Here is a 12,433-nt window from a genome sequence, read left to right as displayed (position 1 = left end):
TTCCTGTCTCCTTCTCCCATGGTCCAGGCAGTATTGTCACGTCAGCCATCCTTTGTGTCAGCTAACCTCAGAGAAGCCACAAAGATCCATCTCTCTGGGCTTAGCAGTAGCTAGACTTATGCTGGCTGGTCCAGGCAGAGGGTCCCTGGCAGTGCCCATCCCTATAGCAACATACCCTCGAGCACCACTTTGCAATTTTGTTTGTCTGCCTTCACGGCCAAAGGAGCAGCATGGAAAGGCAGAGGCAGGTCTGGGAAGGGTGATGTGGAGTGGTCTGTGCACATGTGTGGGGTGGGCCAGGCTGGGCACTTGCCCTTGTGCTCCAAGGGCTTCAGGATGCAGAGCCCTTCTGTTCCCTGTAGTGCTGCTGACAAGGGGGAGAGTCACTGGTGCTGAGGCAGTGCCTGCATTGAGGCTGTTGTGGCACCTCAGCACTGATGGGGGACCATGGGCTTGGCTGGGGCAGCTGCAGGCGCAGAGCCCTGTGCAGAAGCCCCTGCATGGGAAGGGAGGGGCTGGAAGAGCTGATCTTTGCTAAGACTGAGGGGCCTTTGCCCACACACCTCAATCCAGCTGAGCATAGTCCCGTGGCTCCTGAGATAGACCAGCTTCTAAGATACACCATCTGTGCTTGGAGCAGGACCTTTTTTTCCCAGCTGAGTGCCCAAGGGAGCAGGTGGCCTGGAGATATCTTGCTGCATTGGTGGGCGAGAAAGAGAGGAAGCAGTGGGACAGAAGCTGTCAGGAGATGGGAAGGGAGGGAGTTGGGAGACACATTTCTATGGAGGGCCTGTGTTGGGTAGGCAGGCACATAAGAAGGTGTTGGGTGCCACAGCACAGCCCCATCAGTGTGATGTCATGAAGCTGGTGGGATCACACTGGAGCCTGGGCAGCTCCTCTCCTAGCAGTGCTCACCACAGCTCAGATGCCATGGCCAGACTTGCTGAGCCAGGATGTGGCCTTTGGGCACAGGGACCACATCCTGCTGCCCAGGCGGGCCTGTGCTTCTGGGACACTGACTGACCCCTGTCTTCTCCCCTCTCTTCTCTCCCTCTCCAGGTTCCCTGGTCCAGGCAGCAGTGACTCAGCCATCCTCGCTGTCAGCCAAGGTGGGAGACACAGTCAGGATCACCTGCTCTGGGCTTAGTAGCTACAGCTCTGATTATGCTGGCTGGTACCAGCAGAAGGTCCCTGGCAGTGGCCCTGTCACTCTGATCTATGCTAATGACAAGAGACCCTCGGACATCCCTTCGCGATTCTCCGGATCCAAGTCCGGCTCCACAGGCACGTTAACCATCACTGGGGTCCAAGCCGAGGACGAGGCTGTCTATTTCTGTGGTAGCTGGGACAGCAGCAGTACTGGTAGGGGTGATGAAGCCAGTGAGTAATGGAGAAGTGAGACACAGAAGCCAGTGTCAAGAGAGGAAGGTTTTTCTCATGGCCAAACAAAGCTGTGATATTGGACTTGAGGCAGGTTCCTGTCCCCTGCCTAAGGACATGAATGTGCATGACAAGGAACAGGAGGTGGCTTGTGGAAACCCAGGGCACCAGGAATATTTCTCTGTCTGCTCTGGGGTGTCCTGACCCCCAGGGGAGTGCTGACTTTGACCCTCATTCATGGACCCTTCCAAAGCCTCAAGGTAAACTAGAAACCACCAAAGTGTGAAATAGATTGTAGAGATTGTAGAGAGTAGTGTAGCATGTGACAGGGGTGAGAAATTTAGGTTTGAGGATTTTTAGTATGTTATAGATGGGTTCAAGATGGAGGATATAGGGTGTTGTCTTGAGTTCCTTTCTTCTTGGGTTTAGGTGGTATCTTGTAATTGGGTGGAAGAATCTACATTGCGGGTCTTTAGGGGTCAGTTATTGGGTTACAAAGGAAAATAATTTAGGTGCAACTTCTTAATTGGGTAGCTTAGTTTTTGATTAGACTTAAAAGGCCTTGTAACAGGAGATTGTTAGCCATTTTTGTGCTGTTTTTCCTGCACGCAGAGTCTGGTGCAGACGGTGTGCTGAAGTTTTGATAAGATAACAATAAACAGAAGCTGAAGACCGAAAAAGTCCAATGCGTCTCTCATTCCTGACACAGAATTGCTCCAGGAGGGTCTCCTCTGCAGGGGAGCCCCCAGGGAGTTGCCCAGCTTGGGGCCCGCAAACTCACAGTGGCTCTTTCCCCTGTCCCCATAATAGGAATGGCACTGCCTCATCCCCAGCCCTGAAGCCATATCCTTCAGGCTGCTCCCTCCTGCTGCTGCTGCTGCTGCTGCTGCTGAAGCTGAGGCTGAGGCTGAAGCTGAAGCTGTCTCTGCTGCATTGCCCTGGGCCAGGCTGGGGCCTGATTCCCCCATGTTTCTGTAGCCATGACCAGGTCCCTTTCCCTTGGAGGGTGATGTTCTACTGCTCTGCTGCTGCCAGCTCTCCTTCCAGGGCCATAGGTCTCTAATCTTCCTCTCTGTCTTGAGGCTGTTTGTCCCAGTGTGGCACCAGAACCATTGGGCACAGGGGACTGTCACATTGCCTGGGCAGAGCTGTGCTCCTGGGGAGAAATAACTGACCTTTCTGGTGTTACCCCTCTCCCTCTCCAGTCTCCTTGGCCCAGGCAGGATCACTGAGTCAGCCAAACTCAGTGTAATTAAACATGGATGAAACCGTGAAGATCACCTGCTCTGGGAGCAGCTATGAGTATGGCTGGTACCAGCAGAAGGTCCCTGGCAGTGCCCCTGTCACTGTGATCTATCTTAATGATAAGAGACCCTCGGACATCCTTTCACAGTTCTCTGGATCCATATCCAGCTCCACAGTAACCATCACTGGGGTCCAAGCCGAGGATGAGGCTGTCTATTTCTGTGGTGCCTTGGACAGCAGCAGCTCTCCTGGTCAAGGTCCACGGCACAGCCCCATCCCTGTGAGGTCATGGAACTGGTGGGATTGCACCATAGCCTGAGCCTCTCCCCATCTACAGTGCTCACCCACAGCTCAGGAGCCATGGTCAAAGTCATTGCGCCTGGAGGGCAGAGGGGCCATGTTCCCATGCCCAGGCTGATCTGTGTTCCTGGGACACTGACTGATGCTCATTTTCTCCCCTCTCCTCCCTCTGCAGGTTCCCTGGTCCAGGCAGCAGTGACTCAGCCATCCTCGCTGTCAGCCAAGGTGGGAGACACCGTCAGGATCACCTGCTCTGGCGGTAGCAGCAGCTACAGCTATGGCTGGTACCAGCAGAAGGTCCCTGGCAGTGCCCCTGTCACTCTGATCTACTGGGATAACAGAAGACCCTCGGACATCCCTTCGCGATTCACCGGATCCAGGTCCGGCTCCACGGCCACGTTAACCATCACTGGGGTCCAAGCCGAGGACGAGGCTGTCTATTTCTGTGGTAGCTATGAAGGCAGCAGCAGCAGCTATGGTGTGAGGTAACACTGAGTAACAGAAAGTGACAGAGACTAAAAAACAGTGGAAAAATCCTTCTCCCTCCTGGCACCTAATGGTGTAGCTGTGTCCCCCACAGCCTCTTGCTACAGATGGCCATGTCCTTCTGTGCTGCCAAAGCTGCTTCTGTGCAGCCATTTTGCAACTGGCTGGGCCCTGCTCCTCAATTGTGCCTGTGACCATGTCCATGTCTGACTGTTGGATTCCCTGTAATCTTGTCCAAGCAGGTATGTGTACCTGGGACACTGACTGAGCTCCTCCTCTCCCCTCTCTTTTCTCCCTCTTCAAGTTCTCTGGTCCAGGCAGCATCACTGAGTCAGCCATTCTCGGTGTCAGCCAAATTGGGAGAGACTCTTAAGATCAACTGTTCTGAAGGCAATCCCAATAAATACTTTGCCTGGTACCAGCAGAAGGTTCCTGGCAGTGGCCCTGTCACTGTGATCTATCAGGATAACAGCAGACCCTCGGACATCCCTTCACGATTCTCCAGTTCTGCCTCCAGCTCCACAGCCACGTTAACCATCACTGGGGTCCAAGCCGAGGACGAGGCTGTCTATTTCTGTGGTGGCCAGGAGAGCAGCGGTACTGCTGGTGAAGTGACAAAGATAGAGGAATTAAAAGCATAGCTTTTCAGTCCTTCTCACGGCCAAGCAGAGTTGTGGCTGTGGGACCGGGGAAGGTTTATTTCTCCTCTGCGTTACCATGGCTATGAATACCATTTTTTGTCCCAGAGATCAGAATTTTGTGGCTGGGGACCATTGTCCTTGTCCCTACAAAACTCATGCTATATCTGAGTTCCACATCTCACTGCCTCTTGCTACTGATGACCATGTCCACCTTCATCTGCCAGAGATGACTCTCTGCTGAGATGCCTTGGCCTGGGCTCTACTCCTCGAATATGCTGGTGACTCTGTCAGGGTTCATTCTCCCCTGAGTGTGGCATTCCCTGTAAACCTGCTGCCCAGGCAGGTCTGTGCTCCTGGGACACTGGCTGACCCCCATCTCCTCCCCTCTCTTCTCTCCCTCTCCAGGTTCCCTGGTCCAGGCAGCAGTGACTCAGCAGCCATCCTCGCTGTCAGCCCAATGTGGGTGACACTGTCAGGATCACCTGCTCCGGGGGTAGCTATGGCAACTATGCCTGGTACCAGCAGAAGGTCCCTGGCAGTGCCCCTGTCACTCTGATCTACAGCAATGACGAGAGACCCTCGGACATCCCTTCGCGATTCTCCGGATCCGAGTCCGGCTCCACGGGCACGTTAACCATCACTGGGGTCCAAGCCGAGGACGAGGCTGTCTATTTCTGTGGTGGCTGGGACAGCAGCAGTGGCAGTTGGTATGGTGATACAGAGAGTGGTGTGGAAGTGAGATACAGAGGAGTTAAAAGCAGAGCTTCTCTGCCCTCTCTCTCAGGGCTGAGCAGGGCTGTGGGCCTGATGCACCTTCATGTGCCCCCTCCATGACCATTGGCTGTGAATTGCCTCCTGCTTGCCTCATGCTGTGCACGAGGAGGCCCTGGGGCTCTGCAGTCAGTGCCTGGCATTGCCGTGTCCTCAGCCCACCACCTCATTCTGCTGCCAGCCACGTCCTCTTGCTCTGACAGGTCTCTTCATGGGGCCCTGGCCTTGAGCTCAGGCCTTGGGCTCTGTCTGAGGCAGTGACCCCTCTGTTCCATCAGGAATTTTTGGCACAGGAGCCCTTGTCCTGCAGGTCAGAGAGGGCTGTCCTGGGGCACTGACTGACACCCTTCTTCTCCCCTCTCCCTGTCTATATTTCCTGGTCCAGGCAGCATCTCAGAGTCAGCTGTCCGAGGTGTCAGCCAGCCTGGGAGAGACTTTCAAGATCAGTAGCAGTGGCTATGCCTGGTCCCAGGAGAGGTCCCTGTCACTGTGATTTATGATAGCAGCAAGAGACCCACAGGGGTGCTGGTCCCTGCCAGTTCTGGGCTGATGCCAACTCATCTCTGGTGACAGCAACTGTGCCAAAGGAGCCTGTGTCTGTGTGAGAGGCTCTCCCCTGTGAGCAAAGGCTGCCGTGGGCAGAGTGCCATGCAGAAACCCTGATGGCCATGGCCAGGGCCGGAGGAATCTCTGGTCGAAGCCGTGGCAGGGGTAAGAGGCAGCAAGGGCAGAGTCCTGTGCCGGGCTCTGCTCTCAGTTCCTGCAGTGCTGTCCCTGAGGCCCTTCTTGTCCCCACACGGTGTCAGTGTGGCTCCACTGCACAAGCAGCAGGCTCACGGGGCAGGCAGGAGGCAAAGGGGCTGTGGCCAGCCAGGTGCCAGCGAGGTTCAGAGCAGCCCCGCAGGCTCCTTTGGCAGCTGCCGTGGGCTGTGCTGTGCGCAGGAGGCAGAGGGGCAGCCCCTGGCCGGACAAGAGTGCAGGTGCTACATGATGGGTACAAACACCACACCAGCTCTACCCACAGTCGCTGCAAAGCTGCTGAAGACCCTCAGCTCACTTTGAATTTGGAGGAAGTGGGGGCTTGATTTTCCTTACTGTTGTTGAGCCTGGAAGCTCCCGGTCTTGGTGTGGTTCCCATTCCCTTTCAAAGCCCCATTTCTCTGCTCTGCATTTCTCTTGTGGCAATTCAGAGAGGCCCAGGGTGGCACCCTCAGTTGAAGCAGAACATGTGCAGGACGCCATGGTCCTACTGGGCAGGAACAGGCTCAGGGTGGTCTCTGGCTGATCTGAGAGCTCAGCACCCATGCTGAGAAAGGAGCAGGCAACCCAGACCAATCTTGCTGCCTCTTGGTGGAACAGTGGTGCCTGCAGTGGTGGGGAGGGAGCAGTGGGACAGGAGCTCTAGGGAACACTAGGTGCCACATATCCATGGTGGGCCTGTGCCTGAGCAAGTAGGAGCTTAAAAGCGGGTCAAGGCCTGCCGCACAGCTCTGTCAATGTGAGGACATGGAGCTGGTGAGGTTAACAATAGCCTGGGCACTTCTCCTCCGCACAGTGCTTGCCCACAACTCAGGATCCATGGCCAGACTTGCTGTGACTGCACTAGGCCTTTGGGCACAGGGACCACATCCTGCTGCCCAGGCAGGCCTGTGCTCCTGGGACACTGACTGACTCCCGTCTTCTCCCCTCTCTTCTCTCCCTCTCCAGGTTCCCTGGTCCAGGCAGCGCTGACCCAGCCACCCAAGGTGTCGGCCAAGGTGGGAGAAACCATCAGGATCACCTGCTCTGGTAGCAGCAACAGCTATAGCTGGCACCAGCAGTGCCCCTGTCACTGTCATCTACTACAGTGACAAGAGATCCTCGGACATCCCTTCGCAATTCTCCGGATCCAAGTCCGGCTCCACGGGCACGTTAACCATCACTGGGGTGCAAGCTGAGGACGAGGCTGTCTATTTCTGTGGTGGCTGGGACAGCAGCAGTGGCAGCAGCTATGGTGTGTGGTGACCATGAGTAAGAGAAAGTGACAAAGACTCAAAATGCAGAGGAAAGATTTTGGGCCTTCTCCCTCCCGGCAGCTCTTGGTGTAACAATGTCCACCACAGCCTCTTGCTACAGATGGCAATGTCCTTCTGTGCTGCTAAAGCTGCTTCTGTGCAGCCATTCACCAACTGGCTGGGCTCTGCTCCTGGAATGTGCTTCTGACCATGTCCATGTCTGTTCTGTCCATGACTGTTACATTCCCCGAAACCTTGTCCAGGCAGGCCTGTACTCGTGGGACACTGACTGGCTCCCCTCTTCTCCCCTCTCTTCTCTCCTCTTCCACATGCCCTGGTCCAGGCAGCACTGTCAGCAGCCATCCTCGCTGCCAGCCAGCATGGAAGAGACTGTTGGGATCTCCTGCTCTGGGGGTAGCAGCAGCTATGGCTATGGCTATGGCTGGTACCAGCAGAAGGTCCCTGGCAGTGGCCCTGTCACTCTGATCTACTACAATGACAAGAGACCCTCGGACATCCCTTCGCGATTCTCTGGCTCTGGGGGCACGTTAACCATCACTGGGGTCCAAGCCGAGGACGAGGCTGTCTATTTCTGTGGTGGCTGGGACAGCAGTGCTGGTCAGGATTGAGGTCCCCTGCAGGATGGTTGTTGTTGACCATGGATGTTGGGGGATGCTGTTTCTGAGGAATGACTGAAGTTTAAGAACTGCACTTTACAGCACTGGTTTTGCAGATTGATAGTGCACCAGAGGCCCTTGGCTTTAGGGATCCCTGGTGGGACCAACACCATGACAGGTAACTCATCATGAATCTGGTAGTTTTTCTCAGCAGTTAAAATGTTGTATGGTAAGTATCCCGTAATGAGGGAGCTGAGTGGGAGCTGGAGAAAGATGGACTAGCAGGTTCCTGCCTTGTGAATGGAGTCTTAATTTTGTGGAGGAGCCATGTCCCAGACATGTAGTGGCTTAAAAGCTAGACAAGGTCCACAGCACAGCCCAAACAAAGGTGAGGACATGGAGCTGGTGGGATTGCACCATGGCCTGGGCCCCTCCCCTCCTCACAGTGTTCATCTAGAGCTCAGGTGCCACAGCCAGACTCACTGTGCCTGGACAAGGCTTCTGCATGCAGGGCCACATCCTGCTGTTCTGGGAAAGCTGTGTTCCTGGGGTGCAGATTGATGTCTTTCTTCTTCCCTCTCTCCTCTCCCTCTCCAGGTTACCTGGTCCAGGCAGCAGTGACTCAGCAGCCATCCAAGGTGTCGGCCAAGGTGGGAGACACCGTCAGGATCACCTGCTCTGGTAGCAGCTACAGCTATTATGGCTGGTTCCAGCAGAAGGTTCCTGGCAGTGGCCCTGTCACTGTGATCTATCAGGATAACAGCAGACCCTCGGACATCCCTTCACGATTCTCCAGTTCTGCCTCCAGCTCCACAGCCACGTTAACCATCACTGGGGTCCAAGCCGAGGACGAGGCTGTCTATTTCTGTTGTGGCCAGGAGAGCAGCGGTACTGCTGGTGAAGTGACAAAGATAGAGGAATTAAAAGCATAGCTTTTCAGTCCTTCTCATGGCCAAGCAGAGTTGTGGCTGTGGGACCGGGGAAGGTTTATTTCTCCTCTGCGTTACCATGGCTATGAATACCATTTTTTGTCCCAGAGATCAGAATTTTGTGGCTGGGGACCATTGTCCTTGTCCCTACAAAACTCATGCTATATCTGAGTTCCACATCTCACTGCCTCTTGCTACTGATGACCATGTCCACCTTCATCTGCCAGAGATGACTCTCTGCTGAGATGCCTTGGCCTGGGCTCTACTCCTCGAATATGCTGGTGACTCTGTCTGGGTTCATTCTCCCCTGAGTGTGGCATTCCCTGTAAACCTGCTGCCCAGGCAGGTCTGTCCTCCTGGGACACTGGCTGACCTCCTCTCCTCCCCCTTCTCCTCTCCCTCTCCTGGTCCAGGCAGCATCACTAAGTCAGCCATCCTCATTGTCAGCCAATGTGAGAGAGGCTGTCAGGATCACCTGCTCTGGGGCTAGCAGCAACTGGTATGGCTGGTACCAGCAGAAGGTCCCTGGCAGTGCCCCTGTCACTGTGATCTACGATAACACCAACAGACCCTCGGACATCCCTTCGCGATTCTCCGGATCCTTGTCCGGCTCCACGGGCACGTTAACCATCACTGGGGTCCAAGCTGAGGACGAGGCTGTCTATTTCTGTGGTAGTGATGACAGCAGTGCTGCTCAGGCTCTTGGTGATGGTGGAGTAATTTTTTCACTCCTCTTGATTGCTGAACCTTTCCCTCTGTGGGGAAGAGTTTCAGAGCATAGGCAGTTCCTACCCTTGATGCCTGCAGCTGTTTTGGCTCTTGATTTACCAGGTCTTGTCTGCAATTCTGTCCTCATGCCACATCCCATCTAGTGGCCATAGTGTGTTGAAGATGTCCCCATTGCTTTGTCATGCATTATAACCACACAGAGCTTCTCACTGCACAGGGACCCCCTGCCTTGCAGTCTCTGGCTGCTGGCCTGGACGTGGTTCCCATAGGTCCATGGGCAGGGGTGTCTCCAGCTGCCCCAGATGCTGGGTGTCCACAGTAGGCCATGTCCCTAGGCTGTTCAGCCTCAGTGCCTGGGATGAGGAGTGCCCTGAGGGGCAGTGGGCAGGGAGAGGTTTCAGGCTCTGGCTACAGCAATCCCTCAGAAGTGCCTGGGGTGGCGGTTGCACCCAGGGTGTCCCACATGTGCCTGAAGGCAGAATTCTCCCATTACTGTTCCCCTGCCTCAGGAGGGCTGTGCTCCTGTGCCACTAACTGACTGCCTCTTCTCCCCTCTTTCCTCTCCCTCTCCACGTTCCCTGGTCCAGGCAGCAGCAGTCACTCAGCCACCCTCAGTGTCAGTCATTGTGGGAGACACAGTCAGGATCACCTGCTCTGGGGGTGGCAGCTACTATGGGTGGTATCAACAGAAGGTCCCTGGCAGTGGCCCTGTCACTGTGATCTATGAAAACAGCAAGAGACCCTCGGACATCCCTTCGCGATTCTCCGGATCCAAGTCCGGCTCCTCGGCCACGTTAACCATCACTGGGGTCCAAGCCGAGGACGAGGCTGTCTATTTCTGTGGTAGTGATGACAGCAGCAGTGGTGGCTATGGTGTATAGTGACAGCAAGAAGTAGGAAGTGAGAATTCCAAGGATTTCTGGACTCCAAAATGAAAGAAAATATTTCAGCCCTCCTTCCTCTTGGCTGGCTGTGGGGTGGGTTCCTGTCCCCTCTGTACAGCAATGGCTACGAATGGCCATCTTTTGCTGTCCCACAGAAATGGATGTTCTCTTGTTCTCCACCATGTCTGAAGGTCATTGTCTTTGTCCCTACAAAGATCAGTGTGGCTTTGTCCCCCAACCCATCACATCTTGCTACTGATGACCATGTCCTCCTCCTGCTGCCTCTGTGCTGGGGTGCCTTGAGCTGTGTCACTGTGATCTATGGCAGCAACAGCAGACCCTCGGACATCCCTTCACGATTCTCTGGATCCTGGTCCAGCTACACGGGCACGTTAACCATCACTGGGGTCCAAGCCGAGGACGAGGCTGTCTATTTCTGTGCTAACTGGGACGGCAGCAGTACTGATGGGGATGTGTAATGGGGAAGTGAGACACAGAAGCCAGTGTCAAGAAAGGAAGGTTTTGAGCCATTTTTTCTCATGGCCAAACAAAGCTGTGATAGTGGACTTGAGGCAGGTTCCTGTCCCCTGCCTAAGGACATGAATGTGCATGACAAGGAACAGGAGGTGGCTCTTTCCCCTGTCCCCATAATAGGAATGGCACTGCCTCATCCCCAGCCCTGAAGCCATTTGCTTCAGGCTGCTCCCTCCTGCTGCTGCTGCTGCTGCTGCTGCTGCTGAAGCTGAGGCTGAGGCTGAAGCTGAAGCTGTCTCTGCTGCATTGCCCTGGGCCAGGCTGGGGCCTGATTCCCCCATGTTTCTGTAGCCATGACCAGGTCCCTTTCCCTTGGAGGGTGATGTTCTACTGCTCTGCTGCTGCCAGCTCTCCTTCCAGGGCCATCGGTCTCTAATCTTCCTCTCTGTCTTGAGGCTGTATCCCACTGTGGCATGAGGACCATGGGCACAGGAGGCCTATCTTACTGCCTGGGCAGGGATGTGCTCCCAGGGCAATGGCTCACCCCCATCTTATTGCCTTTCACCTCTGCCTCTCCAGGCTCCCTGGTCCAGTCAGTCATCCTTCGTGCCAACCTACCTGGGACAAACTGTCTGGGCTATAGGTTCTGGGAGCAGCTATGAGTATGGCTGGTACCAGCAGAAGGTCCCTGGCAGTGCCCCTGTCACTGTGATCTACTGGAATGACAGAAGACCCTCAGATATTCCTTCATGATTCTCTGGTTTTGTGTCTGGCTCCAGATGGTCACTGGTGTTCAAGGTGAAGGCAAGGCTGTCTGCTACTGTGGTAGCTTTGACAGCATCAGTGCTGATCTCATGGTGACACTGAGCCAAAGGCAAGCAAGATCTTGAGTGTCAAAAAGGCTGGTTTTGGTGCCTCATTCCACTCCACCAGGCATGACCACCTCTCCAGCTCTGGCACTTTGCCATTCCCTTCCCTGTGTGTTCCATGTCCCAGGGCTGTGACTTTTAGCATGATGTGGCACTGGAGCTGGTTTCCCAGAGAACTTGTGGATCCCTGGAAGTGTTCAAGGTAAGGTTGGATGAGGCTTTGAACAACCTGGTCTAGTGAAAGGTGTCCCTGCCCAAGGCAGAGGCGTTGATGGTATTTAATGTCCCTTCCAACTCAAACCATTCCATGATTCTATGACTGTGTTCCCAGTGATTGGGTCCTGGTGCTGTAGAAGCCCTGACCTGGGCTCATCCTCACTGCCCAAGATCCATATGAGGGGCAGAGGAGCCTGGGACAATGTTAGGAGCTATAGCCTGTGGAGCTGCCCTAGAACACCTTTGCCACATACCTGCTCCACAGTCTGAGTCCTGTCCAGGGCCCAGCAGCACTGCAGCCACCCTGGCAGCTCAGGGCTGGGCACATGGGCATTTGCCAGGACACAGGAGCCCTAGGTGCTCTGGCTGGGCATGCAGAGCTTCTGCCACAGCCCATGGCTCTCACATGGCTCTGGCTTAGCCATCCTCAGTGTCCAGGTCTCTGCAGCAAAACACCTTGATCTGCTGCAGGGGCAGCAACAATGCTTATGGCTGGTTCCAGCAGAAGGTCCCTGGCAGTGGCCCTGTCACTGTGATCTACCACAATAACAACAGACCCTCGGACATCCCTTCGCGATTCTCCGCATCCACATCCGGCTCCTCGAACACGTTAACCATCACTGGGGTCCAAGCCGAGGACGAGGCTGTCTATTTCTGTGGTGGTGAGGACAGCAGCAGCAGTGCTTCCACAGCGGCATGCAGCAATTGGGGAAGTGATGCAAAAACCTCCTGCTATTGCAGATATCAGTCAGGAGTCTCTGCTGTGCCTGCTTGATAGGGGGTCAGGCCCCCACCATGGCCCTGCTCTTGCTGCCCTGCACTGAATGTGGCTGTGCCTGGTGTCTCAGCCTGACACTCCCTTAAAGCCCCAGGTCCCTGCTTGCACTTTGGGAGGGGA

General features: G+C 55.1%; 1 gene segment (V, D, J or C); it reads left to right on the top strand.

Annotated features, from left to right (window-relative positions):
- Window positions 1-6,523: 6,523 nt before the first annotated feature.
- On the top strand, window positions 6,524-9,705 carry LOC137484773 (Ig lambda chain V-1 region-like; the record flags this gene model as incomplete). The annotated part of the segment is given in 3 exon segments: window positions 6,524-6,611; window positions 7,757-7,763; window positions 8,854-9,705. Coding segments are annotated over 3 exon segments (477 nt in total), but the record flags the coding sequence as incomplete, so codon positions are not given.
- Between the last annotated feature and the right edge of the window lie 2,728 nt (window positions 9,706-12,433).

The sequence above is a fragment of the Anomalospiza imberbis genome, chromosome 18 (genome assembly GCF_031753505.1).
Source record: "Anomalospiza imberbis isolate Cuckoo-Finch-1a 21T00152 chromosome 18, ASM3175350v1, whole genome shotgun sequence".
Classification (NCBI taxonomy): domain Eukaryota; kingdom Metazoa; phylum Chordata; class Aves; order Passeriformes; family Viduidae; genus Anomalospiza; species Anomalospiza imberbis.
This window is presented reverse-complemented; position numbering and strand designations above follow the sequence as displayed.